Here is a 27,516-nt window from a genome sequence, read left to right as displayed (position 1 = left end):
CAGCAGAGGTTAGGGCATAATTTCCCAAAGACAGAGAAAAGATTGTTTTATCAAAATCTTGTACTAAGAGGGCTGGCTTGCTACCCAGACTTAGAAAAGAAAAGACTAGACCACAGGCCTTCAGCCTCCTCCATCTCCTCTAAGGGTGCGGGACTGTCTTTGTTCCCCCAAGCAACAGCTCCCAGGGCAACACACAGTCTGCAGAGGGACTGAAGCCTCCGTCTTATGAGGTGGCTATAAAATATGCTTCTAGGTTAGTTATATAAAAATTAAAGGCCCCTTGCTTAAGCATTTCCTTCTTGTGCTGTTGCCTTGGTGCCAGACTCAATACTTTCTTTTTCTCTTCTCACAATAGGCCCCTGTACTCCCCCAGGCTCCCCAGAGAAAGACACTGATTTGGAGGCACAGTTGATCATGACTGATTAGATAATCCTGCTCCCTTGAGCCTTCTGGGAAACAAAAGTCCTGTTATCTCTGCAGACCCCATGAAGCAAACAGTTATTTCATAGCAAGTCCTGGGTGACAAGTACCTTTCACCTTTTCTAAGAATGCAAGTTGTTGAGAGTTATTTGATGTCACGATGGCCTAAGAAAAACACTTTTCTGGAAATTTCTATGGTTGTTAAGTTCTATAATTTCTTACTCCCAAGAAGATAAGACATTTCATCCAGTGACACCGAAAAGCTGCTGGTAGATTACTTGGACACATTACTGGCTCAGATGTCTCCTTGGGATTTAAAGGCAGAAAAGTGCAGTACTCTAAAACTGAAGCACTGATCTCATGCCACTGAAACAAAAATGAATAAAATATAAACACCTGAATGCATGCTTAACTCTATGAAATGCTCCTGTGAAATATATTCACCCCATCTTGGACTAGCAGACAATTCTATGAACTAGAGGTTTCTTCCATATAATGCTAAACAGTCTTTGAAAACTTCAGTCATGTTTCCAGATGTTTCCAACTATCCAGATGTTTGGTACCAGCCATATAGAGCATCCAAATAACTGCTATGACTGTGTCACTTTCCACACATATATTTTACTGAATAAAGAATCCTGACATAGAAGAGCCAGTAAAATCCTCAAAGAACAACTTGTTAACACACTACACCTGACAGGAAAAATGCATTTTTACCAAAATCCTTAAAAAAAAAAAAAGCTGATCTTCACTAACTTCTAGAAAGTAAGATTCACAATACAATTCTCCATGAAAGATATCTATAGAGATTGGTATTTAAAAAGGTAGTGAAGACTAAATACCTCAAAAGAAGGTGACTTAATTTGATTTTTTTTTCTCTTTTTGGCTTTGTAAGTATAGCCAAGAGGTTCTAGCAAGGGAAGAAAGGAATAGGATAAAACATTTCTCATGGCTATTGCATGTTTACAAAACCCAAGCAACAAAACTTGGCTATAACTATTTGAATTCTTCAGCATTTCCCCAACAATCCTTGGAACCTGCTCAGGAGGCAGATGTCAAGCCATGTTCTCCTTATGCCTGAATTACAGAACAAAACAAATTGAACAAAGATGTGGTATGAATTCAGAGTGCTGGTAACAAGGTTGCTTTGTTTGAAAGGCCAAAGATATAAGGCTCCTAAAGACACAATTCTCCACTGCTTTCTTTAAACCTTTTTTTTTTTTTTGGTTTTTGGGTCACACCCAGCAGTGCTCAGGGGATACTCCTGGCTCTACACTCAGAAATTGCTCCTGGCAGGCTCGGAGGACCATATGGAATGCCGGGATTCGAACCAACATCCTTCTGCATGTAAGGCAAACGGCTTACATCCATGCTATCTCTTCGGCCCTAAACTCTTACTTAAAATTTCTATTTTCTTCTATGCTCTGTCTCAGGTCAGGATTCTATTCAGAAGAACCTGACTTGACACAATTTGTATCCACTTCTAGTCTGCCCAAGAGCACATTCAACAGTTGAATGGATTTGGTCAGTAGATAATAAAATATGGTACCTAAACATCAAAGGTTCCTGACGTCCTTCTTCAGATGCTGTGAAACCAAAACTAGGTCTATAATAGTACATGGTCACTGCCTTTTCACAGCTGACATTTACACTGAAAGTGTAAAATGGTAGATGCATGAAGTGGGACTGTGAAAGGAGTCTGTAGTGACACCATGTTCCATCAACATCATTCAAGTCTCCATTTTCATATGCTTAAGATAAAATAATGATGGTGACTAAGAATTAATTTTATTCAGGGGCCGAAGAGATAACATGGAGGTAAGGCGTTTGCCTTGCATGCAGAAAGATGGTGGTTCAAATCCCGGCATCCCATATGGTTCCCCGAGCCTGCCAGGAGTGATTTCTGAGCGTAGAGCCAGGAGTAATCCCTGAGTGCTGCCAGGTGTGAATCCCCCGCCCCCAAAAAAAGATTTGATTTTATTCAATGGAAACTCTTGAACACACATCTTTATAATATTCCAGAAGATTAAAAGGGAAGCCTGAATAAAGCAATTTAGCACCATTATCGCCCTATAACGGTTATAGTATAAACTTTCAACTAAATCAAGAGGAAACAGAGCACCTGAACAATTATTGTCACAGAAATTGAAGCACACATCAAAAGTTCCCTCACCCCACAACAAAATACTGAATCCAGGTGGGTTTACTAGCAAATACTTTCAAAGTTTTAAAGAAGACATACAGCCAATCCTTTTCAGGCTCTTCTAGAAAGTCAAAGAAATAAGAATCTTGGAGCTGGAGCAATAGCACAGCAGGTAGAGTGTTAGCCTGCACATGGCTGACCTGGGTTTGATTGCCGGCATCCCATATGCCCCACCCACTCACCAAGAGCAAGTTCTGAGCGCAGAGCCAAGAATAACCCCTGAGTGCTGCCAGGTGTGGCCCCAAAACAAAACCCAAAACAAACAAAAAAAAAGAGTTAAAAAAATAAAGTGCTCCTTTCCATTCCTGTGGTGATCACATTCCCTAACTGTGCCCTATGCTATAGAGAGAGGTTCTATGTAGTGCCACCTGTATCAGAAGAACACTTGGCACACATTTAGATTTCTTTTATGGAAACCATTCATTTTATTTATTTATTTATTTGTGGTTTTGGGGTCACATCCGGCAGTGCTCAGGGGTTATTCCTGGCTCCATGCTCAGAAATTGCTCCTGGCAGGCACGGGGGACCATATGGGACGTCGGGATTCGAACCGATGACCTTCTGCATGAAAGGTAAACACCCTACCTCCATGCTATCTCTCCAGCCCCGGAAACCATTCATTTTTTACACAAAGACATGAGAAAGGTACATTCTCTCCAAAAGAGTCTACAGAACACACATTCCCCAGCATTCATGGGGAATCCAACTCAGACAAAATTCCCAAGTAAGCAGATTTGTTCTGAGACTCCTGGCACTCTGCAATGTCAGACAACAGCAAGCAAATACTCAAAGAAAAAAAGATGGTTAACTTTTACATGTACTTTCATGACGCCCAGGGTACCCACCACAAAAAATATTATATTTCCTCCTGTTATATCTAATCCTGGAAACTACTTCAAAATGGAAAATTCGATGTTACTCTTAGTGGTGTCCCAGCAAAACTGGGATAGATACCACATGTGTTGCTGGTACATTTACTGGTAGGGAAAGAGCATTCATTTTCCATGGTTAAAACCAAACTGCTGAAACAAAACAGAGTTAAAGCTCATGTTACCACAACTAGTCATATCCATGCCTGGGTGATGCAGAGCTGGAGGGGAAGTTCTGTCAGAGAGCTCAATTTGATGGTGAGGGTGACAGGCCAAGACTGCTGGACCATGATCAGGAACCACAGAGCCATTTTCTTCATCTGAATGTGTTTCAATTCATTGTTGTGAATGAAAACTATGTGTGACCGTACACCCTTGGCAGACTGATAAGCAAAATGAATGAGCTGGGCAGTAGCCACGTGTACCACAGTGATGAAAGCAGCAATCAAGAACAGCTGTTGAGCTCCCATGAGCAGAACTGAATTGGGGATGTAAAGAAAGAGTCAGGAAATGAAAAGTCTACATCACAGTTTGAAAACTGAGTCTTTCAAGCACCTTTCAGGACACATTTACACACAAACCCTCATGAAGACAGGTGCTAGCAGCTGGAATACCCAGCTCACATAGACATATTAGGAAACTTTATGGATACACTGCCAGGTTTTGATTTTTTATTTTACTTTAAATTTTTTTAAGTTTTTTAAGGTTTTCTGGACTACATCTAGTGGTGCACATGGATTACCTCTGTGCTCAAAGGTCACTGCTGGCAGAGCTCAAGGGACAATATGGGGTTCCAGGAATCAAACCTGGGTTAGTTTTATGCAAGGCAAGCACCCTACAGTACTATTGTTTTGGTTCTTGTTTTCTTTTTCGTTTATTTGGTTTTGGTTTTGGTTTTTGGGCCACACCCAGTGACACTCAGGGGTTACTCCTGGCTATGGATTCAGAAATCGCTCCTGGCTTAGGGAACCATATGGGAAGCCAGGGGATCAAACCATGGTCCATCCTAGGCTAGTCCAAGAAAGGCAGATGCCTTATCACGTGTGCCACCGCTCTGGCCCCTAGTTCTTATTTTCTAGTATTTTTTTTTTTTTGGGCCACACTGGCGTTGCTCAGGGGTTACTCCTGGCTGTCTGCTCAGAAATAGCTCCTGGCAGGCACGGGGGACCATATGGGACACCGGGATTCGAACCAACCACCTTTGGTCCTGGCTCGGCTGCTTGCAAGGCAAACGCCGCTGTGCTATCTCTCCGGGCCCATTTTCTAGTATTTTTTAATTGATTAAGTCTGTTGTTTATAATACTGATAATAATAGTTTCTTGGAGATGGAATGATAGAACATTTGTCTTGCATGCGCTGCCAACCTGGGTTCGATTCCCAGCATCCTATATGGTCCACCAGGAGTTGTGCTGCCAAACAAAAATAATAGTTTTTCATGCTCATATTTCCAATAGCAAACCATTCATTGGTGTAGTCACCAAGGACCCCTATATCCCTCTTTTTAACCTCCTCCCCACAATTCAACTTTATGGGTCAGTTCTCCCATTATGCTGCCATTGGCCCTTTGTTGCTCCCATGCTATGTATCTTTAAGTCCTACAAATGAGAGATCATTCTGTATCCCATTTCTACTGACTTCACTTAGCATGATAACCCCTCGTTCCTTCCATATTGCTGCAAACTGCATGATTTTGTTCTTTTTTTAGACCTGCATAAAATTCCATTATGTATGTATAACAGCTTTTTGATCTGCTCATATAGCCAGGTTTATTAAATAAGGCTTGAATTTAGGGACTGCTGTGGACATAACAAGACAGAAACAAGGTGGGGTTGCAATGCTATAGTACTTTACTTGCATGTGGCTGACTGGGTTTGATACCCAGCATTACATATGGTCCCCTGATCTTGGCAGGAGTGATTCCTAAGCACAGAGCCAAGAATAAGCCCTGAACACAATCAGGTGTGGACCATGACCCAAAATTTAAAATAAGCAGAAACTATTGTAACTAGAGTTACAATAGTCAAAAATCACTTGTATTTGTTAGTGTGGTATCACACCAGCAGTGGTGCTGAAGACTGAACATGGGATTCCTGCAAGCAAAGTATATGCTCCAGTCCTTTGAGTTATTATATTTTGTTTTATATATATATATATCATATATATAACTAATGAGTTTTATAACTAAAATATATAACTTATATGTAATATATATGTTGAGTTATAGTCCAGTATAGCCTGTTGACTCTTCTATAATGGAGTCTCTGTGGAATCCACTCTCTCATACATCACCTTCTGCTTAAACTACTTAAACTCTCTCTCCTCCCTCCCTAATTCACTCTCTCTCTCTCTCTCACACACACACACACACACTCTCTCTCTCTCTCTCTCTCTCTCTCTCTCTCTCTCTCTCCCATTCACCTCTATGTTTAAGTATGTTCTTTAAATTGTTATCTTTATTTCAAAACTAAAGATATAACCTTGGGTAGTCTTACCCTCACTTAAAAAATAATTTAGGGCCAGAATGATAGTACAATAGGTAAGGTGTTTGGCTTGAATGTGGCCAAGTCTGGTGTGGATCCCCAGAATTATATACAGTCCCCCAAGCATCACCAGGATATCCCCAGTCTCTCTCACCCAAATCAATTTACTAAAATCAAAGCTTAGGGCTAGGAAGAATTAAATAGGCTGAGTGTACATGCTTTGCATGCAGAAGGACGGGGTGAGATTCCAGCACCATCGAGAGCACACCTAACACTAACTCAGAATAACACCAACTTGCAAAGATCAATACTTGAGCAGTGCCAGGTGTGACCCACATTCGCCCAAACTGGAATTTTTTTAAGTTCACTCTCAAAAAAAAAAAAAGGTATTAGATCATATTTCTTTACTTCCTTAATAAAAAAAAAAAAAAGAATTAGAATAGGTTCTTATTCTATACTATATCCAGCTCAAGTTTCAGGGGATCACTCTATCTTTTGGGTGACTTTGATGTCTTCATTGTCATGGTCACAAACTTGGCCTAGGACAGGGGTCTCAAACTCAATTTACCTGGGGGCCGCAGGAGGCAAAGTTGGGGTGAGGCAGGGCCGCATAAGGGATTTCACTTACCGAATATTCGCAATAAAAAATCGCATTAGTAAGAAAAAAATCGCAAAAAAAAAAAGAAAAAAAAGAAAAAAAAAGGGGCTGGGCGGTGGCGCTGGAGGTAAGGTGCCTGCCTTGCCTGCGCTAGCCTAGGACGGACCGCGGTTCGATCCCCCGGCGTCCCATATGGTCCCCCAAGAAGCCAGGAGCAACTTCTGAGCGCATAGCCAGGAGTAACCCCTGAGCGTCACAGGGTGTGGCCCAAACACAAAAAAACAAAAAAAAAAAAACAAAAAAAAAAACAAAAAACAAAACAAAACAAAAAAAACAAAAAAAAAATCGCAAAAATAGAACTAAACATTTGCATACCCCGAACAGAACTGCTCGGGGTATGAGAATGTTTCATGCGATTTTTTTCTTACTAATGCGATTTTTTATTGCTGCGATATTTGAAGACTGGCCGCGGGCCACAAAATGTTGTATGGAGGGCCGCAAACGGCTCGTGGGCCGCGAGTTTGAGACCCCTGGCCTAGGAGCTGATCAGTTAATGGCTAAATTACCATCTTCCAAACCAGAGAATTTTCCCTTCCTTTTTTTTTTTCATAAATATAATATCTTTAAGCACCATAGTTACAAATATGTTTGTAATTGGATTTCAGTCATAAAAAGTACACCTTCCTTCACCAGTGCAACTTTCCTACCACCAATATCCCCTCTTCCCTCCTTCCCCAACTCCTCCCTGTCTCCGAGATAAGCATTCTATTTCTCTCACTCACTCAGACCATTTTCTTTTCTAATGCAATTTCTGGAAGTATTAATACTCTAAAATACTTACACAAACACTCTTCTAAAATTTCTAAAGAGTCAAATGGAATAATATATAATCATTTAAAAAAAAAACTATGAAGGGTTAGGGCTGGAGTGATAGTACAGTGACAGGGTATTTGCTTTGCTACATGGCAGAACTGGGATGAATCTGGATTTGATCCCCAGCATTCCATGGAGCAATTTCTGAGCACAGAGCCAGGAGTAACTCATGAGCACTGCTGTATGTGGCCTAAACTCCCACCAGAAAAAAAAAAAAAGTCCTATGGAGGACTATAGCTTTGTTGTTTTCCTTTTTATTTTCCATCCTAATTTTTTCCTAATTCCAGTTGATTTTTTTTTTTTTTTTTTTTTTTTTTGGTTTTTGGGTCACACCCGGCAATGCTCAGGGGTTGCTCCTGGCTGTCTGCTCAGAAATAGCTCCTGGCAGGCACGGAGGACCATATGGGACACCGGGATTCGAACCAACCACCTTTGGTCCTGGATCGGCTGCTTGCAAGGCAAATGCCGCTGTGCTATCTCTCCGGGCCCTCCAGTTGATTTTTATAATCGATTTTCACTTATAAATTTCATCTCTTCACTATGACTTCTTCAGAAGCCCTCAAGTATTACTCGGTAACATGGGCCTCTGTGAAATATATTTCTTAATCAACCAGCACAGTTATTCTGAATTCTACTATCTTCAGTTGTCTTGCTCTTCCCAGACTTCTCCCCAGCAACTAGATCGTCTTTTCCTGCTTTAATTTCCCTGCTCAAGACCTCAGCCTGCTTTTGGGCCCCATGTATAAATAACCCAGTGTATCTTTAATGTTATTAATAACTTTAAATACTTCAAATATCTACCCTGTCTACATCTGTCCAATATGAGTCACTTTCTGGTGAAAAAAATTAAAGTGTATATGAATGTGTAAAATCTGCTTGGTGTGCAACAAAAATGTATATACGGTTGACTGAAGATTTTGGAGTTTAATGATCTAGGTTAAAAACAACAATGCTGCCATTTATTAGAGAATGAGGCCAAAGCTTGGGGGTCCTTCTCCACAGAACTGGTATTAGAATCACAAGTGCCTATGTGGTATTTAGCACAAATGGAAACCTTAGTATTTCTTTATGTTCATGTACCTTTTCCAAATACTTAATAAATAAATCAGTTTCCCATACTCAGAAATTCTATAATGCTTGGGAACTTTTACTATGATCTTTTTCTGAAGATGACTGTTTTCTAGTTTAAAAGAAATCAGGAGGTGGAAAAATAGCCTTTTCCAAATACTTAATAAATAAACCAGGGGCCGGCAAGGTGGCTCTAGAGGTAAGCCTTGCAAGCGCTAGCCAAGGAAGGATTGCGTTTGATCCCCTGGTACCCCATATGATCCCCCCCCAAAACAGGGGCAATTTCTGAGCACTTAGCCAGGAGTAACCCCTGAGCATCAGGTGGGTGTGGCCCAAAAACCCAATAAATAAATAAACCAGTTTCCAATGCTCAGGAATTCTATAATGCTTGGGAACTCTTACTATAATCTTTTTCTGAAGATGACTGTTTTCTAGTTTAAAAGAAAGCAGGAGGTGGAAAAATAGTATATAGGTAAGGTATAGAAGGGAAGGCCCTCTAAAATCTACAAGTTTTGCTCACAGATATTGGTATATTTCCTTGACAATAACAAAGATGATTTCCTAAATATTGCTATTCTCATCTACATCTTTCATTTTAAGCTTCCCCTGAATCAAGTCTTGGGCCTCCACCACATTCTGTTCTTTAAAATGACTTCATACTATACCGACTGCCAAGTGACGGTGGAGTAAAAATATAATAGCATTTTCCTCATTATTTCTCTAAGCAACACAAAACTTTCCCCATTTCTTGCTACCCACTAAGTTATATATTTTGTGACCTGGCTCTACTTTCCTGTCCCACCTTTCTTCTTCCAATGCCTTCCCTCTGTTTATATGGCAGAGTCATAGTTTCTGATACCCCATAGACTCAGAGAAACGTCTCTAGTAAGTAACTATAGAAATGATCCCTGAGGGGCCAGAGAGATAGCACAGAGGTAGAGCATTTGCCTTAGACGCAGAAGGATTCGAATCCTGGTATCCCTTATGGTCCCCCGAGCCTGCCAGGAGCGATTTCTGAGCTTAGAGCCAGGAATAACCTTTGAACACTGCTGGGTATGACCCAAAACCAAAAACAAACAAACAAACAAAAAGATCTGAAAGTATAGTCTTCAGAAGACTCCCTGTACTCAGGATGAAATATAGTGCTGCTCAGAGAGCATATGTGGTACCAAGGATTCAAACTGGAGTCAGTAGGATCCCTGTAGTCTCTCTGACCCCTAAAAGGGCATGATGCTGGGGCCGGAGAGATAGCATGGAGGTAAGGCGTTTGCCTTTCATGCAGGAGGTCATCGGTTCAAATCCCGGTGCCCCATATGGTCCCCCGTGCCTGCCAGGAGCAATTTCTGAGCCTGGAGCCAGGAATAACCCCTGAGCACTGCCGAGTATGACCCAAAAACCAAAAAAAAAAAGGGCATGATGCTAAATGACCTTTAAGATCAGGACAGTAGCATTCACTTGCTCTCTAGCTACTAAAAACCACAGATATTGAACCAGGGAAATAGTTAAAAGGACATCATGTGTATCAACTGACCTGACCATATATTCAGTCCATAGCATTCCTGAGCAAAAACTCAGAAGTAAGCCCTAGACATTGCCTGGCTTGGCCCCAAAACAAACAATACATAATTCATGCAGAGGGGCTCAGAAATCCTGTGGCACCTTCTCTGAAAAAATAACTTTTAAAATATTAGTATGAAATGGCTTGAAAGCAACAGCAATAATCCTCCAACTTAAAAAATTGATTACTTTTCAGTACAAACATTGCAAAACTATTGCTATATAAAAACTACTACTACTAGTAATAGTAATAAAAACAAAATTTAGGGGCTGGAGTGATAGCACAGCAGTAGGGCATTTGCCTTGCAAGCGAATGACCTGGGACAGGTCTGGGACAGACCTGGATTTGATCCTCGGCATCCCATATGATCCACCAAGCCTGCCAGGAGCGATTTCAAAGAGCAGAGCCAGGAGTAACTTTCTGAGCACCACCAGGTGTGCCCCCCCCCCCAAAAAAAATCCCACAAATTTTAAAGCCTATCAGGGCCAGAGAGATAGTATAGGGAATTAAGCTGGTCCCATCCCTGACATTACATATGGACCCTCAAGCCCCACCAGGAGCAACCCCTGAGCACAGCCAAGTGTGACCCAAATCAAGAACAAAAGAGTAGGGGCCGGAGAGATAGCACGGAGGTAGGGCATTTGCCTTGCACCCAGAAGGATAGTGGTTCAAATCGCGGCATCCCATATGGTCCCTCGAGCCTGCCAGGAGTGATTTCTGAGCACAGAGCCAGGAGTAACCCCTGAGCACTGCCAGGTATGACCCCAAAACAAACAAACAAACAGAAAAAGAACAAAAGTGTATCCAGGAACTGGGAAAGTAGCTAAGAGGGTAGAGTAAATAAGTTGCACATATATAGCCCTCACAGTCCATCTGAACATATCAGGTGTGGTTCTAGAGGCCTCTTGTACCAAGTACTGCCAGGAGTGGTCCCCAGGTCCAGAAAGACTTCTAGTTAGGTCCCCTTCCCACCCCAAAATTGAAAAGAATAAAAGAGATAAATTAAGAGTTTCTCAAAGTCCAGCAAAAATAAAACTCCCATTTGCATTCCAAGGGGAAAGCTGTTAAAGCTCCACACATTCTGCAATACTAGCCCTTAGGGCTTTCGAGAGTTTGTCATGGACCCAGTTCTTTCCCACCCATGTGGAAAGGTACACCTGGGATTCATCAGGACTTCAGATTGATTATAACCATATTCTCATCCTTGGCCAAAATGGCATCATTTGGCTTTAACAGAGCAGTGGAGTGTGGCTATTTGATGCCCAGCTCCACCTCCCTTTCCCTCCCCGCACCTAGCCTTGCAGAGTCAGGGCTATTATGAGTCACTCAGGCCACCAGCAAGCCTGTCCGCAGCCTTCTTGGCAGCAGCCGTCAGTGTTTTCACCTATTGCTAGAAGGCTTCCTAGGAAAATTGATGTGGTTTAGCTACTGGACATCTGAAAGCACTTGTGCTACCCATTATTAAGTGATTGAAGAAAGCCTGTCAACTTTTATTTACAGTGAACCAAATTGGGCAGGAAGAAATGCAGACATTTTGGCTTTTCAGCTTGCCTCTGAATTTAATCCCATTTTATCTACCCTCTTGACCATTGGAGGGGATAGGATTATAAATCCACATAAGATCATTGTTGTAGAGTCATTCATACACATTTGACCACATCATAAGACCACATAGTAAGATTTTCCATAAAAGGACACTTCCTTCTTTCTGTCTCCTTAACATCAGTCTATTCTCATCAGTCTCAAATGCTGGTATTATCGTTCCAGAGAGCATGGGGTCTCAGCTCACTGGACTACAATTAGATTGATAAAACCAAGACACCTTTTTTCAGAGAAGAAGGGGAGGGATGTTCAACAGTGCTCATAGGGCTTGCTCCTAACTCTCACTCAGGAATCACTCCTGGTATGCTCAGGGGCCCATAGGGGATGTCAAGGATCAAACTCGAGTGGGGACGCATGCAAGGCAAGTACCCTACTCACTATACGCAGGAACAGGACAGGAACATCTTGAGATCATAGTGGGAATTTTTCTGGGAGGGGCACACCCGGCAGTGCTCAGGGGTTACTGCTGGGTCTATGCTCAAAAATCGCTCCTGGCAGGCTCGGAGAATCATAAGGGATGCCAGGGTCGGCCGCATGTAAGGCTAATGCCCTACCACGTTGCTATTACTCCAGCTCAATAGTGAGAACTTTTTAATTCTTTAAGTAAAAGAATAAATTTTTTGGCGGGGACACATCCAGTGATGCTCAGGGAGGGCTCGATGGTTCATATGGGATGGAAGATGTAGAACTTGGGTAAGCTGCATGCAACACAAGTGCTCTACCCACTGTGCTATCACTCCAGTACCTCCCAAAAGGATAAACTTTAAAAACTTGAATTTCACTCAGTGTTTCAATACCCAACCCTTCACTAATGTACACTTCCTGCTACCAATGATCCAAGTTACTCCACCTGCCACTATGGCAGACACTTTTCTTCTCTCTCTCTCTCTCTCTCTCTCTCTCTCTCTCTCTCTCTCTCTCTCTCTCTCTCTCTCTCTTTCTCTCTCTCTCTCTCTCTCTCTCTCTCTCTCTCTCTCTCTTCCTTTTAGGTTCTAGTTTTCACTGTGATGCTTAGAGGCAAGATTGGCAGTACTGAGCACATAAAATGCTAGGGATAAAACCCGAGCCTCCTGCATGCAAGGCATGTATAGACATATTTCTTATTTTATTTATTTTTGTATTTACATAATTATGTTTGGTATGGGGACCTCACCAAGCAGTACTATGGGCTTACAGCTCACTCCTAGTGTGAGAATTCACTCCAAGTGAGTAGACTACACAGGTTGCTGGATATTAATCCTGGGTAAACTACATGCAAGTCAAGTGCCCTAATCACTGTACTACTTCTCCAGCTCAAGAAATCCTTTATTATTCATTTATTTTGATCAGGGGTTACTCCTGACTTTGCATTTAGGTTTACGCCTAGTAAACCTAGGGGTACCATTTGGAATGCTGGGTTGGCCTCGTGCAAGACAAGAACCCTATCTGCAGAATTATCTCTCCAGCCTGTATGATAATTTTGAAGGTAATGTTTCAAATATACCAAAGAATACAATGGGAAAAAGTAGTTGAGGGCAAAAGGTCTAGATAGAAGACTTGAAATTTCTTAAAATAAGTTGGAGGGACAGAGAGAGAGAAAATACACTGCATGTCGCCAACATATGTTCTACCCCCAGTATCATATAAGTTAAGTTCCCTTGAACACCACTAAATAGCTCATGGCTTTAATATTAACTACATAATTATCACCTTAGGATATAATCAGGGGACCAGAGAAAGCACAGCAGTAGGGCGTTTGCCTTGCACACAGCCAATCCAGGACGAACAGTGGTTCAAATTCCAGCATCCCATATGTCCCCGGTGCCTGCCAAGAGCGATTTCTTTTTTTTTTTGGGGGGGTGGGGTGGGGGTTGGATCATATGCAGCAGCACTCAGGGATTACTCCTGGGCTCTACGCTCAGAAATCACTCCTGGCAGGTTCAGAGGACCATATGGGATGCCAGAATTCGAACCACCGTCCTTCTGCATGCAAGGCAAATGCCCTACCTCCATGTTATCTCTCCAACCTCTGACAATTCCCTATTCTTAAATGTAAAATATATCTAATAAATTAGGTAAAATTTCTTCTTTTTTTGGTCTTTAAGCCAGTCAAATTGAATGGTGGTGGTGGTGGGGGGGTTATATATTAACTTTTGTATACTAACGTTAATAAGTTCTGATAAACCACTGCCATCGGACCAGCCAAAATTTCTTAATTTAAAATTTCTTAAATGTAAAATGAAAATATAAAATATGATTTATAAAAAATCAGATCCATTAAAAAAATAAGCATCCATTCTTCTCTCAAAAGTCTCTGTTTAGAAGTCAAAATATGGGCTGGAGAGATAATGGGCAAGGAGCCTGCCTTATATATAGGCAATCTGAATTAAATATTTGGTATACATATGTTTTTCCAAGGGCTGCAAGGAATGATCCTTGAGCACAGAGCCAGGAGTAAGCCTTAAGCATCACTAGGTGTGGCCCCCAAAATTAATTAATTAATTGAAAGGCAGAATATTAATATAAAGAATCAATATTATTCTTTATCATTTTCTTAAATTTGGATATATTTCCTGATCACTAGAGCTAAGTAGATAATGATGATACTTGGTTTTCTCCATAGGGCATTAATAAAATAAAAATCTTAAAACAGTGACTAGGGAGAAGTAGTATGAATAAACAGATTGAGAATTGTTTTCCCTGTCATATATCTGAAGCAACCCAGGGACAGGACTTCAAGCAACCTTGAGCCCACCTGTCAGCATGGGTAGGGAAACTATCTATACTGTCAGGATAATGGCTCTGAGGGACTCTGGTCTTGTCTTTCCTTTAGGAGATTCTCACCAATCTGGACCACTGTCCTTCAGAATCAGGAACACCATATCCTGAATTTGAATCTCCCGCTAACCAAACTATGTAACCAGAAACAATAGGGGAATACTTATCTTATAGGTATCGATACAATATATATACAGCAAGCTTATAACAGAGACTCAAAGAAATCTAAAAGGAAATTTGAAGAATCCTCTTGGATGTGGAATTAAATAAAGACTAGATCTCTATCTAGAAGTATGTGAAATTAAATGGGATTACAAGATAATGCACAACCCTAAGGACAAAGCTTCAGATTCTACTGTAACCTGGGGCCTCAAATCTCTTTAACTGCTTGTGTCCTGTCCCATCAGAGCAGCCTAGAATCCTGGGTGCAAAAGAAGCACACAGCTGGCTTCATGGCCACAAAACACTGTACACTAAGGTCTCTACTTCAATTTTAATATTATGGGCTGGAATCCAGGGTACACATTATCTATGTGCATAGGTTCAATTTTGGACCTATTTCATTTTTATTTCCAACCTCTTGAGTCCATATTTTGTGGCTGATGGGGTCACCTAGTAAAGATTATAAACTGCTAAAAACTAAGTTTGTCTGTATTGATCTGTTTTTCATGACATGAAGCAAAATAGTGCATGTAACAAGAATTGTTAAATATATTACTTAACTGAGGAATATTTGTTAAGAATATTAAGGAAAGCCTATGACGAAAGTGTTCACAATATTTACACTGCAGGTGTTAACTGTAATGAAAAACACAGTTAACAGAATACAAAAATTTGTTTTCATATGTGTTGTTCTGTATTCTCCTGAAGAAAAAATACTGCAAATACTTTCTAACATTTCTTGGAAATGAAACACCAAAGAAGGTTTAATTTATCCACTTAAATATATTTAGACTAAATTCATTACTTATCCCTCAGAGCTGTCTTGAAACTTTCACAACTATACCTCTTTGGGCCTAGATAAACAGTGAAGTAAATCATTCTGTCCAAATAAAAGATCCTTCCATAGCACTCATTTAGAGTACCTTACCTCCTTGAAGTTATCAAATGCAGATAGAATGATCTCATGCCCGCCTCTCACAAGACATACAGCTGCCAGCAGTTCTAAGACAAGGGCTTTTGTTCTATCCAAACAAGAAAAGAAAAAAAGAATAATAAAGTCAATGAAAGTGGTGAAAAGAATCAATTATTCCTCACAAGATGGACATTTATCTTTTTATGTTTTGTAAACTTTGACTGAGGTTTCCCAGATACTAAAACACATTTGAAAGCTTTTAATAAACATCTATCAGATTTATCTTAGTAACAAATTTAGAAGCATGTCTGTTACTACCTATATTACAAAATACTCGGGAAAATTCAGGGAACATCAATTATTCAGTCCTATTAGCAGGTGATATGATAGAATACATTTTAGTCATGAGTCAGATAATAGGAAATTTGGGAATATTTAAGAAAACCAACCATGGGTTAAATAATCGCTCTGATTATACAGTAAAAGACATAGCATTTGTTGAAAAGCTCAAAAGCAACTGAAATTAATTCCCTACATGAAAAATCTGCTTATTTGCAGATGGCTCTATAAAAATCCAAGATGATGTCAGTTTCTATCCTCTTTTCTTTAAGAAGGCTTTGAGGAGCTAGAGGACAGCTGTGCTCATATAAGAATACTTTTTTCTGACTCAAATAAAGAAATACTGTGGGCCTGGAGAGATAGCACAGCGGCGTTTGCCTTGCAAGCAGCCGATCCAGGACCAAAGGTGGTTGGTTCGAATCCCGGTGTCCCATATGGTCCCCCGTGCCTGCCAGGAGCTATTTCTGAGCAGACAGCCAGGAGTGACCCCTGAGCACCGCTGGGTGTGGCCCAAAAACCAAAAAAAAAAAAAAAAAAAAAAAAAGAAAAGAAAAAGAAATACTGTTACCTCACTCTAGAAATACTGTGCTGGAAAGGTAGTACAGTGTCTTTTATATAGGTGATCTGAGTTTGATTTTCTCCATCGAATATGGTCCCCAGAGCCCTACCCAGGAGTTAATTCTTGAATGCAGTTTGAATTAACTCCTGAGCACCATCAGGTGCAGTACAGTACAAAAAACAAAAATAAAATAAAGTGGACATTAAGAAAAATATATTATTAGAAGAATCTAGAGATACAGTCTAAGTTTCAAATATAGTGCTAATTTTTCACCATAAAAGTACTTCCACATTTCATATATTTCCCCAGGATAAATGCAATTGCCAGTCCTTAAATAGGAGCTTCTGACCACCTACAATATCAGTGTTATAAGAAACATGAGGAATGACTTCCCTGAAGTGTCAAGCAGGTACCCAGAAGCAAGGATATTAGTGAACTAAGGAAACAATCAAAATGCTTCAAAATTTTCAATCTGAGCAAGTGTGAAATAATGATTAGCAATTAAATAAGACTTCAGAGATTGCAATGTATTCCAAGTCAAAAAGATTTGACAACATATATATTTTAGTTAAATTTTGAATTTTCAGATGTGAAAACCAAAACATCTAAGAAAAGAAAGTTACAGGTTTAAAATCAAAATGCCTTATTAGAATAACATAATTAAAAAACTAAATCAAGGGGAACGGAGAGATAGTTTGGAGGCAGGGCATTTGCCTTGCATGCAGAAGGATTGTGCAAATCCTGTTGTCCCATGTGGTCCCCTGAGCCTGCCAGGAGCTATATCTGAGCACAGAGCCAGGAGTAACTCCTGAGCGCTGCCAGGTGTGACCCAAACCCCCCCCCAAAGAAAAAAAACTAAAACTAAACTGATGAAAAAGACTTCTAGAGATAATCAATGATGTGAACAAAGAGAAATATAAAAATAATCTTGTATTTTGATTATAATTAAAAATATGTGGCTATTATGGGGCTGGAGAGATAGCACGGCGGTAGGACATTTGTCTTGCAAGCAGCTGACCCAAGACCGACTTTTGCTTGAATCCCGGCATCCCATATGGTCACCTGTTCCTGTCAGGAGCAATTTCTGAGCACAGAGCGAGGAGTAACCCCTGAGCGCTACTGGTTGTGGCCCAAAACCAAAATTTTTTTTTGCCTATTAAAACATAAAAAGAAGCCTGCATAATTAGTTTTGCTAGTTGCATTTCTTTGGTATAATAAGACAACCTTGGGCCCGGAGAGATAGCACAGCGGCGTTTGCCTTGCAAAGCAGCCGATCCAGGACCAAAGGTGGTTGGTTCAAATCCCGGTGTCCCATATGGTCCCAGGTGCCTGCCAGGAGCTATTTCTGAGCAGACAGCCAGGAGTAACCCCTAAACACCGCCGGGTGTGGCCCAAAAAAAACCAAACAAACAAAAAAGAGAACATTGTAAATGTTGCAAACCAAGTATGAATAAGAAATAAATATTTTGGGGCCGGGAAGGTGGCGCTAGAGGTAAGGTGTCTGCCTTACAAGCGCTAGCCAAGGAACGGAACGGACCGCGGTTCGATCCCCCGGCGTCCCATATGGTCCCCCCCAAGCCAGGGGCGATTTCTGAGCACATAGCCAGGAGTAAACCCTGAGCGTCAAACGGGTGTGGCCCAAAAACCAAAAAAAAAAAAAAAGTTTTAAAAAAAAAGAAATAAATATTTTAATTTATTTTATTGTTATTTATTTGGTTTTGGCTTTTAGGCCAAACTCGGTGGTAATCAGGACTTATTTCTGGCTCTGAACTCAGGGTTCATTTCTGGCGGTGCTGAGGAGACAAAATGGGGTTCTGGGTACCAAATCTTGGTTGTCTACATGCAAGGCAAGTACCCTTCTCACTGTATGATTGCTCTGGCTCCAAGAGATAGAAATTTTTAGTTAGCTCCCAGCAATAACTACATTAATTAAGTATGTATCAAGATTCTCCATGCCCCAGTTCTCATGTTTTCCACCAAATTTTGCTTTATTTGCAGGGACTCTGAGAACCAGGGATGTTTTCATTTCTTAAAAAGAATAAATGAGGGGCCTGGAGAGATAGCACAGCGGCGTTTGCCTTGCAAGCAGCCGATCCAGGACCAAAGGTGGTTGGTTCGAATCCTGGTGTCCCATATGGTCCCCCGTGCCTGCCAGGAGCTATTTCTGAGCAGACAGCCAAGAGTAACCCCTGAGCACCGCTGGGTGTGGCCCAAAAACCCAAAAACCCAAAAAAAAAAAAGAAAGAATAAATGAGGGGCCAGAGCAGTGGCCCAGCAGTAGAGTCTGCCTTGCATGTGGCTGACCCAGGATGGACAGCAGTTCGATCCCCTGGAGTCCCACATGGTCCCCCAAGCCAGGAGTGATTTCTGAGTGTATAGCTAGGAGTAACCTCTGAGCATCACTGGGCTCAAAAACCAAAAAGAAGAAAAGGAGAAGGAGGAGGAGAAGGAGAAGGAGGAGGAGGAGAAGAAATGCTTTAAGAAAAGGGCTATAATTGTCACCAGTTGTTCAACTTTATCACCTGGAAGAAAGGAGCACTGCTGAAAAGAAAACTCAATGTTTCCAGGACTCTGTTGACAACCTTACTTCAGAGAATTGTACTTTAAAGTTTTCAGAACCAGTCCAGAGAAATAGTACAGAGTTCAAGAAGCTTGTCTTGCCATGGCCAACCCCAATTCAATCTGGTACTACATGGCTCCCTTAAGCACCCAGCATGAGCAATCCTCAAGCATGGTTTGGGAAGAAGGAAGAAAAGGAAAGAAGGGAGAGGAAAAAAGGAAGGACGAAGGAAGGAAGGAAGGAAGGAAGGAAGGAAGGAAGGAAGGAAGGAAGGAAGGAAGGAAGGAAGGAAGGAAGGAAGGAAGGAAGGAAGGAAGGAAGGAAGGAAGGAAGGAAGGAAGGAAGGAAGGAAGGAAGGAAGGAAGGAGAAAAGGAAGGGAGAAGGGAAGGAAGAAACTTGTTAAATGTTTACTGTTTTCATTTTTCCCACTGTACCATCCCACATGAACTTACCTTGGATTCTTGTTGTTTAAGCTTAGTGCAATCTCATTGACAGCATGTGGATGAGACATAACCATGTTGAAACCATACTGAAATTAATATGTAAAAAACAAGAACATTAGGAATCAACTTGGACCTATCAAAGCTGCTGAAATGACAAAACCTGCAAGTTTCTACCTAATACAATGTATATCATCTTAAATATATTTATGCCTCTATCACAGCAGTGTCTAAAAATGCTCAATAAAAATTTTCAGGAGGGGCCCTCAAATTTAAGGAATTAAGGCACATGCTTTGCATGTGATTTTCCTCAGTTCAGTCCTTGGCACTACACGGTCCTCGATCACCCAGGTAATCTTGGCACTCTAAGGCCCAAGCCACATAGCAACTTCAGACTTCCAGGCACAACTGCCTGACATTCACTATAAATATTCCCTAGGCTCCCTATTACTGCCTACAAGGCAAAATAAATAAAATAAAATAAAATGGCACCATATTCCATTCTTTATTTCAAAAACTTCTTCTCAAGGGGCCAGAGAGATAGCATGGAGGTAGGGCATTTGCCTTGCATGCAGAAGGACGGTGGTTTTTAATCCCAGCATCCCATATGGTCCCCTGAGCCTGCCAGGAGCGATTTCTGAGCGTTGAGCCAGGAGTAACCCCTGGGCACTGCCGGGTGTGACCCAACACCCCCCCCCCAAAAAAAAAACCAAAAAACTTCTTCCCAAAGACTGGAGCACATGCAAAGCACATTGTACTCTGATTTAATTCCAGGTACTGCCACGTATGGTCCAATAAGTAAATGAAGATACTAAAAAATAAATAAAACCAGTTCCTGATATTAAGATGGTTTAAAAAATAAGGCTCCAAATAATGATTTCCTCATTGCCATTCATGAGTTCACCTGAATGGAAAACAAAACAAAATTCTGATTCTATAGGATCTGCTCCACATCAATTTATTTTGAACTGCTAAAACACCTGTTTCAAAATACAGAGATTCAGTGCAAAATTAAGGCACTTATCCTGCAAGTGGTAGATTCCAGTTCAATCCCCAGCAACACAGGGTCCCCGAACACTTTAATTCTCTTTCATTCCTACTTGATCGCAACTGGGAAATCCAAATCAATAAAAACCAAACCCTATTTTATATCTGAATTCTACTTTCCTAATTCTTACCTCCAGTTTTGCTTACCTAACTAAATTCTTGACCCTAGAGGCTCCAGGATTTACCTTCCACTTTTGGTAATAGTATTAATCCAACTTACATGCTATACTGTCTCACCCACTGTTTCTTATGAGTGAAGTAATCTGCATTATAATCAGGTGGTGAATGCCAAGCATTAAACAAGAGTCCTCTAGTCCTCTAGGTGGTCTTACAAAAAGTAAAGGATCCAGTGAGCTCCACAGACAGTCTTACTAAAAGATCTTTGTGAACCATTCATCTACCAAGCACAAAACTTCACACATTACTAATTATTGCATTAGAAAGTTGTTCCATTATTGCCGAAAGTAGCATCTTCCCTGTCTTAAAGATATCTTTTACCAAAGAATCTAAACAAATTCACTTAGCGATATGAAAATTTTTTTTAAAATACATTGTAAATTGTATACTATAAAGTATGAGAACAAGGAATGAAATCATGAGCATTAGCATATATGGTATTCATTTTTCAATAGTATCTTTTTAATCTTGATATTTACTTGGAATAATACAAAGAAATCAAATAGAATATGAGTCTGACAAATTTGAATTTTTTACAGGATCAAAAACACAAACATACCTGGTAATTCATGATGGCACGCAAACACATGATACAGACATGTACATCATCTTTCTTACTCACTAATCTTGAATTTTTCAAAGTTCTTCTGCTTGGCAAAGTATTATATCTACAAATAAAAAGAGAAGTTTCTATAAAATGGCAGGTTACTTTCATAGCACAAATGCATGCATTTTTTAAAAAATGGACATTGTTGGGGCCAGAGAGATAGCACAGAAGTAGGGCATTTGCCTTGCACACAGCTGACCCAGGATAGACCTATGTTCGATCCCCAGCATCCCTTATGATCCCCCAAGCCAAGAGCAATTTCTGAGCACATAGCCAGGAATAAACCCTGTCACCCAGTGTGGTCCCCAAACAAACAAACAAACAAGAAAAGGACACTGTTGGAAGTGGAGAGACAGTACAAAAGGTAGAGAACTTGTGCACATGGTAGGTAGACCAGTTTTGATTCTTAGTACCCCGTATTATCATGGAAAAGCACCAAGAGCAATCTCTGAGGGCACCCCAGAATGTGGTCCCAATTTAAAAAAAAAAAGACTTTGTTCTCTACATTAACTTTCACTTCGATAACTACAAGTAAAAACCTTCACCAACAGATCCATCACAAGCAAGCTATTTCTGTAGACTATGTATACTGCTCAGTTTTGTGTCTGGTCTTCATCCTATCAAGCCAGATCACCATTATATTCTGACAATAGAATTCCAGTCCAATCACAGCATGCAAAAGAGATCAGACTGTATGTCAAAGTTATCAGTTTTCCAGAGTCTAATCAATGGATGAGCTACATTGATAAAGGCAATCTGAGGCAATTTTAATGTAGATTTTGCACACAAAGAAATAAAGAGGAGGAAGTTGATTTTTGTTTGTTTGTTTGTTTGTTTTTTGGATCACATACAGCAATGGTCAGGGGTTACTTCTGGCTCTGCATTCAGAAATCACTCCTGGCAGACTCAGACTGTATGGGAAGCTGGAGATGAAACCCAGGTTGGCCACATGCAAGCAAATGTCCTACCCACTGTACTATTGTTCAGGCCCCAGGAAGTTAATTTTTATGTAGATTATCGAACAACTGTTCCAATTTTACCTTCCTATTATGGTCTCAGTTATACCTACTTCACAGAGTAATAAGCCTAGAACAGATCATTTACACTTGTGATTTTCAACAACTGGTCCACAAACCGGAGCCAGATCTCAAGGTGTGTAGAATTAAAAACCACTGACGAACCTGACTCATTCCCAGCAGTGATTTTCAAATATATGACTGGCAAAGTCAGTGCTGGTCCTCATGTGTGAAAAGTGTGAAACTCACTCACTACTTAGCATCTTTATATTTGTCTGTAATATTGTTCTGAAGTCATGAACTGTTCCACATCCTGGGCCTTTCCCAAAGCCTGGTAAGGCAGTTTAAATTTAAAGAAAAGCATGATATTTCACCAGAATAAGATATTTCACAGTTAGGATACATTTTAGAGACTACATTACTATACCTATCAGAGAGTTCCTAGAATTCGTATGTCATAAGGAAGTGACAACGTAACATTTAGCAAGAAAAGTAACACTTCATTAGGTGCCTTAAAATCTGCTTCAATGAAAAAGCACAGATAAACTCTTCCTATAAAGTCAAACCTAAAACAAGAGCAAATTTCAAAAGTTGTTGACTATATTTTTTATAAAGGTCAGTGACAGAAACACAGCACAGATAAAATGTAGGCATTCCTTCCTGAATTTAGTTAATTAAATATTTCAAGACTGTGATTAGTATAATTTTCAGACATCTCCCAGATCCAAGTACTGAGAAGCACACTGAATTGACCTATTTGTCTAAAAAATGTTTATTAGGAACATTGACTAAAACCCAACTACAAACATGTTTGTAATCATGGTGCTTAAATTAAGATATTATTTAAAAAAAAAAAAAAAAAAACCGGGCCCGGAGAGATAGCACAGCAGCGTTTGCCTTGCAAGCAGCCGATCCAGGACCAAAGGTGGTTGGTTCGAATCCCGGTGTCCCATATGGTCCCCCGTGCCTGCCAGGAGCTATTTCTGAGCAGACAGCCAGGAGTAACCCCTGAGCACAGCTGGGTGTGGCCCAAAAACCAAAAAAAAAAAAAAAAAAACCACACCCAGAAACCATCAGATTAAAAACAAAAATCACTTTCAATCTCATCTTAAAAAAAAAAAACAATCGAAAGAAAGATAAGGAGGTCAGAGTAATAGTACTGCAAATTGGGCACTTGCTTTGCACAGAGGCAGGATGAAAAATAATTATTTTGCTGAGCCTACTAATGTGATGCAAGCCACGTGCAAAGCATGCATTCACCCCACTGAGATTTCTCTCTCCAGCTCCATACTCAATTTTTGTTTGTTAATTTATTTGTTTTTGGTCACACCCTGTGGTGATCACAGCTTACTCCTAGCTCAGGAATCAGTTTTTGGTGGTGCTCAAATAGCTGCTGAGGATCAAATCCAGGTCAGCTGCATGCCAGGCAAATGCTTTATTCGCTGCACTCAGGCACCTCCTCATTTTTTTGATGACATGGTTGTTTCATTGTTGAGTTTTAGGAGTGCTTTATAATCTTGTATATTATTCTTTTTCCAGAATAAATGGTGTGTAGTATGTTTTACCGATTTAACAGGGCATCTCTTAATGTTAATCATTATTTCAGTTTAGAAATTGTAGTTTAGGGGCCGGAGAGATAGCATAGCGGTACGGCATTTGTCTTGCACACAGCAGATTCAGGACTGACAATGGTTAGACTCTCAGCATCCCATATAGTCCAGCAAGCCTGCCAGGCACAATTTCTGAGCACAGAATTAGGAGTTGCCCCTGAATGCCACCCCCCACCCCCAGCGCCACCGGGTGTGACTCAATACCAAAAAAAATAAAAATAAAAAAATGTTTTAGTTTAATATAATTTTGTTATATTTGTTCATTTTTGCTTCTGTTCGTCAGTTGGCACTGAATCATTAAAGATGTCTCTTGAAGTCATGATCATGGAATGTTCTGTCGATGTGCTTCTGATATATTTTATAGAATTGGATCTAAAATTGAGAACTTTGATGTTTGAACTGGGTCAGCTCCATAGACTTGCCCTTATTCTCAATGAAATGTAAACCGAGCCATGAAAGATTATGGCTACACTGGTCCATGCAGCACAAACCTGGTCTTATCAGGAGGAGAGGGTGAGCCAGACCCTCAACCAGCCAAAGCCATGCTTGCTGCCTCCATAACCCACAACGATTTCCCACTGGTCAGCCTCATTACTGACCCTGTGAATCACTATGATTCCCTGTTGGGATGCTGATCTGATCACACTTTAGGCTGATGTCACCAATGCTTTTGGGGGGAACAAGTGCAGGCACCCTTCCCTGCATCTTTTTTCTTCTGGGAAAGTCTGGCAGCTTTAACCACAAATGCCCACAAATGCATTTGCAATATTAGAACCAGGCTTTCTTCCTGGAGACCCTGCAGTTATGTATATGTCCCCTAAAATTCGCGGTATCACAGCTTTAAATTTATGAACAACTTCATTTATTTGAGGCTGTCATCCTTAAAGAAACACTCCAATTTAACAGACTGGACATATAACAAGAGCTTACTAAACTTTCTGCCATTGTATTAATCACATCATTGATAATACGGTAATTTTTACAAATTAGCTTGCTACTGTACTTTTTCTTCTTTTCTTTCTTTTACTCCCCTCTTCTCCATTTTATTTTTTTTTCTTTCCATCTTTTAAATAACTTTGCTTTCAGTTATCTGGAAACAAATGTATTATGATCACTATGTCAATTATGTGATGCATTTTCTTTAAATGAATATAATTTTTAAAAACTTGAGCATTTTAATATATTTTGAATTAATATCTGTATATAGTACAAGATATAGTTTTAGACTTTTATAATATTTCTTTTTTGCATGTGGCTCACCAGTCTTCTCAGCACTATTTCTTTGTAACACTGCATGTCCCAAACATAGTTTAAGTCTCCAAACATCTGAGGTTTATCTCTGGGACTTAATTCTATTACCTTGACCTAAAATTAAAATTAAAATTGGCTTTTTTGGGGCTGATGCAATAGTGCAGTGGTAGGGCATTTGCCTTGCATGCGGCTGACCCAGGACAGACCTGGGTTCAATCCCCGGGGTCCCACAGGGTCCCCCAAGCCAGGAGCGAGTTCTGAGCGCATAGCCAGGAGAAACCCCTGAGTGTCACCAGGTGTGGCCCCAAAACAAAAACAAACAAACAAAAGGTTTTTCTACCAGTACCATATTGTTTTTATTTTACAGCTTTATAGAACTATTTAAAATTAAGAGATACAATCACTTCTATCTTCCTTCTCTCTCTCTGGATTGCTTTATCTATTCAGAAAGTTTTAACAGTATTTGTATCAAACCCCTCAAGAATGCCAGGGGAATTTTTTTAATGCAAATTGCTTTAAATCTGTTTGGTGCTTTGAATCAAATGGTCATTTTAATGTTGTTAATTCTTCCAATCTATAAACATGTGTATTTTTCCACTTCCTGTATTTTCTATGCTTTTTAACAGTGATTTAGAACTTCTTTTGAAAAATGTTTTCTCCTTTTCTGTTAATTTCCTGATACTATAAATAGGATTCTTATATACGTATTTTCTTTCTTATATACCTATTATTATTTACACATAAAAATGCAACAAGTTTTCTATGTATTGATTTTGTAGCCAGGCACTTTATATTTGTCTACAATTTCTAATTTTTAGTGGAGTCTCTAAGGTTTTCTATGTATAATAATAAGGCATCTGTTAACAATGATAATCTGACTTCTTTTCAAATTTGAGACCCTTTCCTTTCCTTTGGCTAGTTTCTGTGAAAAGGACTTCTAGCACTACATTGAATAACAGTGATAAGAGTGAGCATTTTTGTCTTGTGCCTTATCTCAGAGGAAATAAAGCATCTATTCTGTTTTTGTTTCTTGGGTCACATCTACCAAAACTCAGGGTTACTCCTGACTCTGCATTCAAGAATCACTCCTAGAAGTGCTCAAGGAACCTTATGGGATGCCAGGGGAAGGAAACAGGGTCAGCCACGTCCAAGGCACATTGCAGTAATATTGCTCAGGCCTATGTTGAGATGGGTAGATAAAGTGGTCTTCCTCCAATTCTCTGCTACAACCCTGCAAGCTCAATTACTCTTCACAATGACTTCACAATTACTCTTCTTCAATGAGTCTTCACAACTATAGGTTATATTGGCTTAGCTATATGAATACTTTCTGCAAAGATCTGATTTTACAGGGATTAAGTTAGTGACTCAGTAGGAGTTATGGGTGCTTCTAGTAGTAAATTAATACCACTGGCAAGAGTTAAGTTACAGACTGCATCAAGTATATTTTCTTCCTGAAGCTATTATAAAACAACATAAAGCAGAAACTATCTGAGCAAAAACAGACCAGGAACTGTCCCTCCCAGTCACTACAATACATTAAAAAGGTAGCTATAAGAGGTAGCACTATAGCTTTCTCAAGGTCTCCTAACTCTCCTGAGATAGATGGGTTTTGGTCCTGTCCTGAGTCCTATGTCTCACATGAAACCAGATTCTGTCAACAGCTAATGGTGCATGCTCTTTCAACTGGAATTAAAATTGGCTTCTTTACTACCACTTTTCAAATCTTATAGCACATCTTATTTATCTAGGAAGAAAAATTTAAGGAGAAGAGGGTCTTATAAAGAGTTTTAGCTTTAGGCTGCACCCCTCAGCTGGTTGGGGTGGGGGACATTTTTCACTAGGATTGTTGATTTCAGAAGTAGACAAATACAGCTGGGAATAGGGTCTATTAAAATCCCAAAGAGCTGAGACTAGAGCAATAGTACAGTGGGTAGGGAGTTTACTTTGCATATGGCCAAGCCAAGTTTTATTCTTGGCATCCCATTTTGTTCCCTCATCACTGCCAGGAATAATTCAAGAGTGTAGAACAAGGAGTAACCCTTGTGTATCACTGGGTGTGGTCTCTAAACAAAACAAAACCAAAAAATTCCACAAAGCTATTCTGAGAGTCAGTCACTTTTCCTAAAAAGCAAATCTCCATGTTGCTGCAAATTCTTTTCAATTTCATCAAACTGAAATGGTTGATTCTGGTACTTTCTGCCAGGTTTCTCAATGGATGAGAGCAATGGATGTTTCCTGGTCACCATATTCCCTGCCAGCCAGTCCAAAATAGGCATTCCAACATTATTCTGTGCCTAGTGCATTCATTCAGAATAATGTGAACAATTCTTTCATTTGGATGGATCAATACTGTGGAGATCCTAAAACAACCCACTTTTTCTTCTATATCAGGACAGGTAGAAT

The 27,516-nt window shown here is 40.1% G+C and overlaps 1 protein-coding gene across 3 annotated transcripts in view; it reads right to left on the bottom strand.

The window, feature by feature from the left end:
* Positions 1-27,516, bottom strand: part of FMNL2 (formin like 2) — a 350,132-nt gene that overhangs the window by 53,649 nt on the left and 268,967 nt on the right. For all 3 annotated transcript variants that reach the window (XM_049773056.1, XM_049773055.1, XM_049773057.1), the window contains 3 exons: positions 21,186-21,294; positions 19,415-19,491; positions 15,519-15,612 (listed from right to left, as the gene is read on the bottom strand). In XM_049773056.1, coding sequence (XP_049629013.1) covers positions 15,519-15,612; positions 19,415-19,491; positions 21,186-21,294 — 280 coding nt within the window. The remainder of the gene's footprint in view (positions 1-15,518; positions 15,613-19,414; positions 19,492-21,185; positions 21,295-27,516) is intronic.

Source organism: Suncus etruscus, chromosome 5 (genome assembly GCF_024139225.1).
Source record: "Suncus etruscus isolate mSunEtr1 chromosome 5, mSunEtr1.pri.cur, whole genome shotgun sequence".
Lineage (NCBI taxonomy): Eukaryota > Metazoa > Chordata > Mammalia > Eulipotyphla > Soricidae > Suncus > Suncus etruscus.
This window is presented reverse-complemented; position numbering and strand designations above follow the sequence as displayed.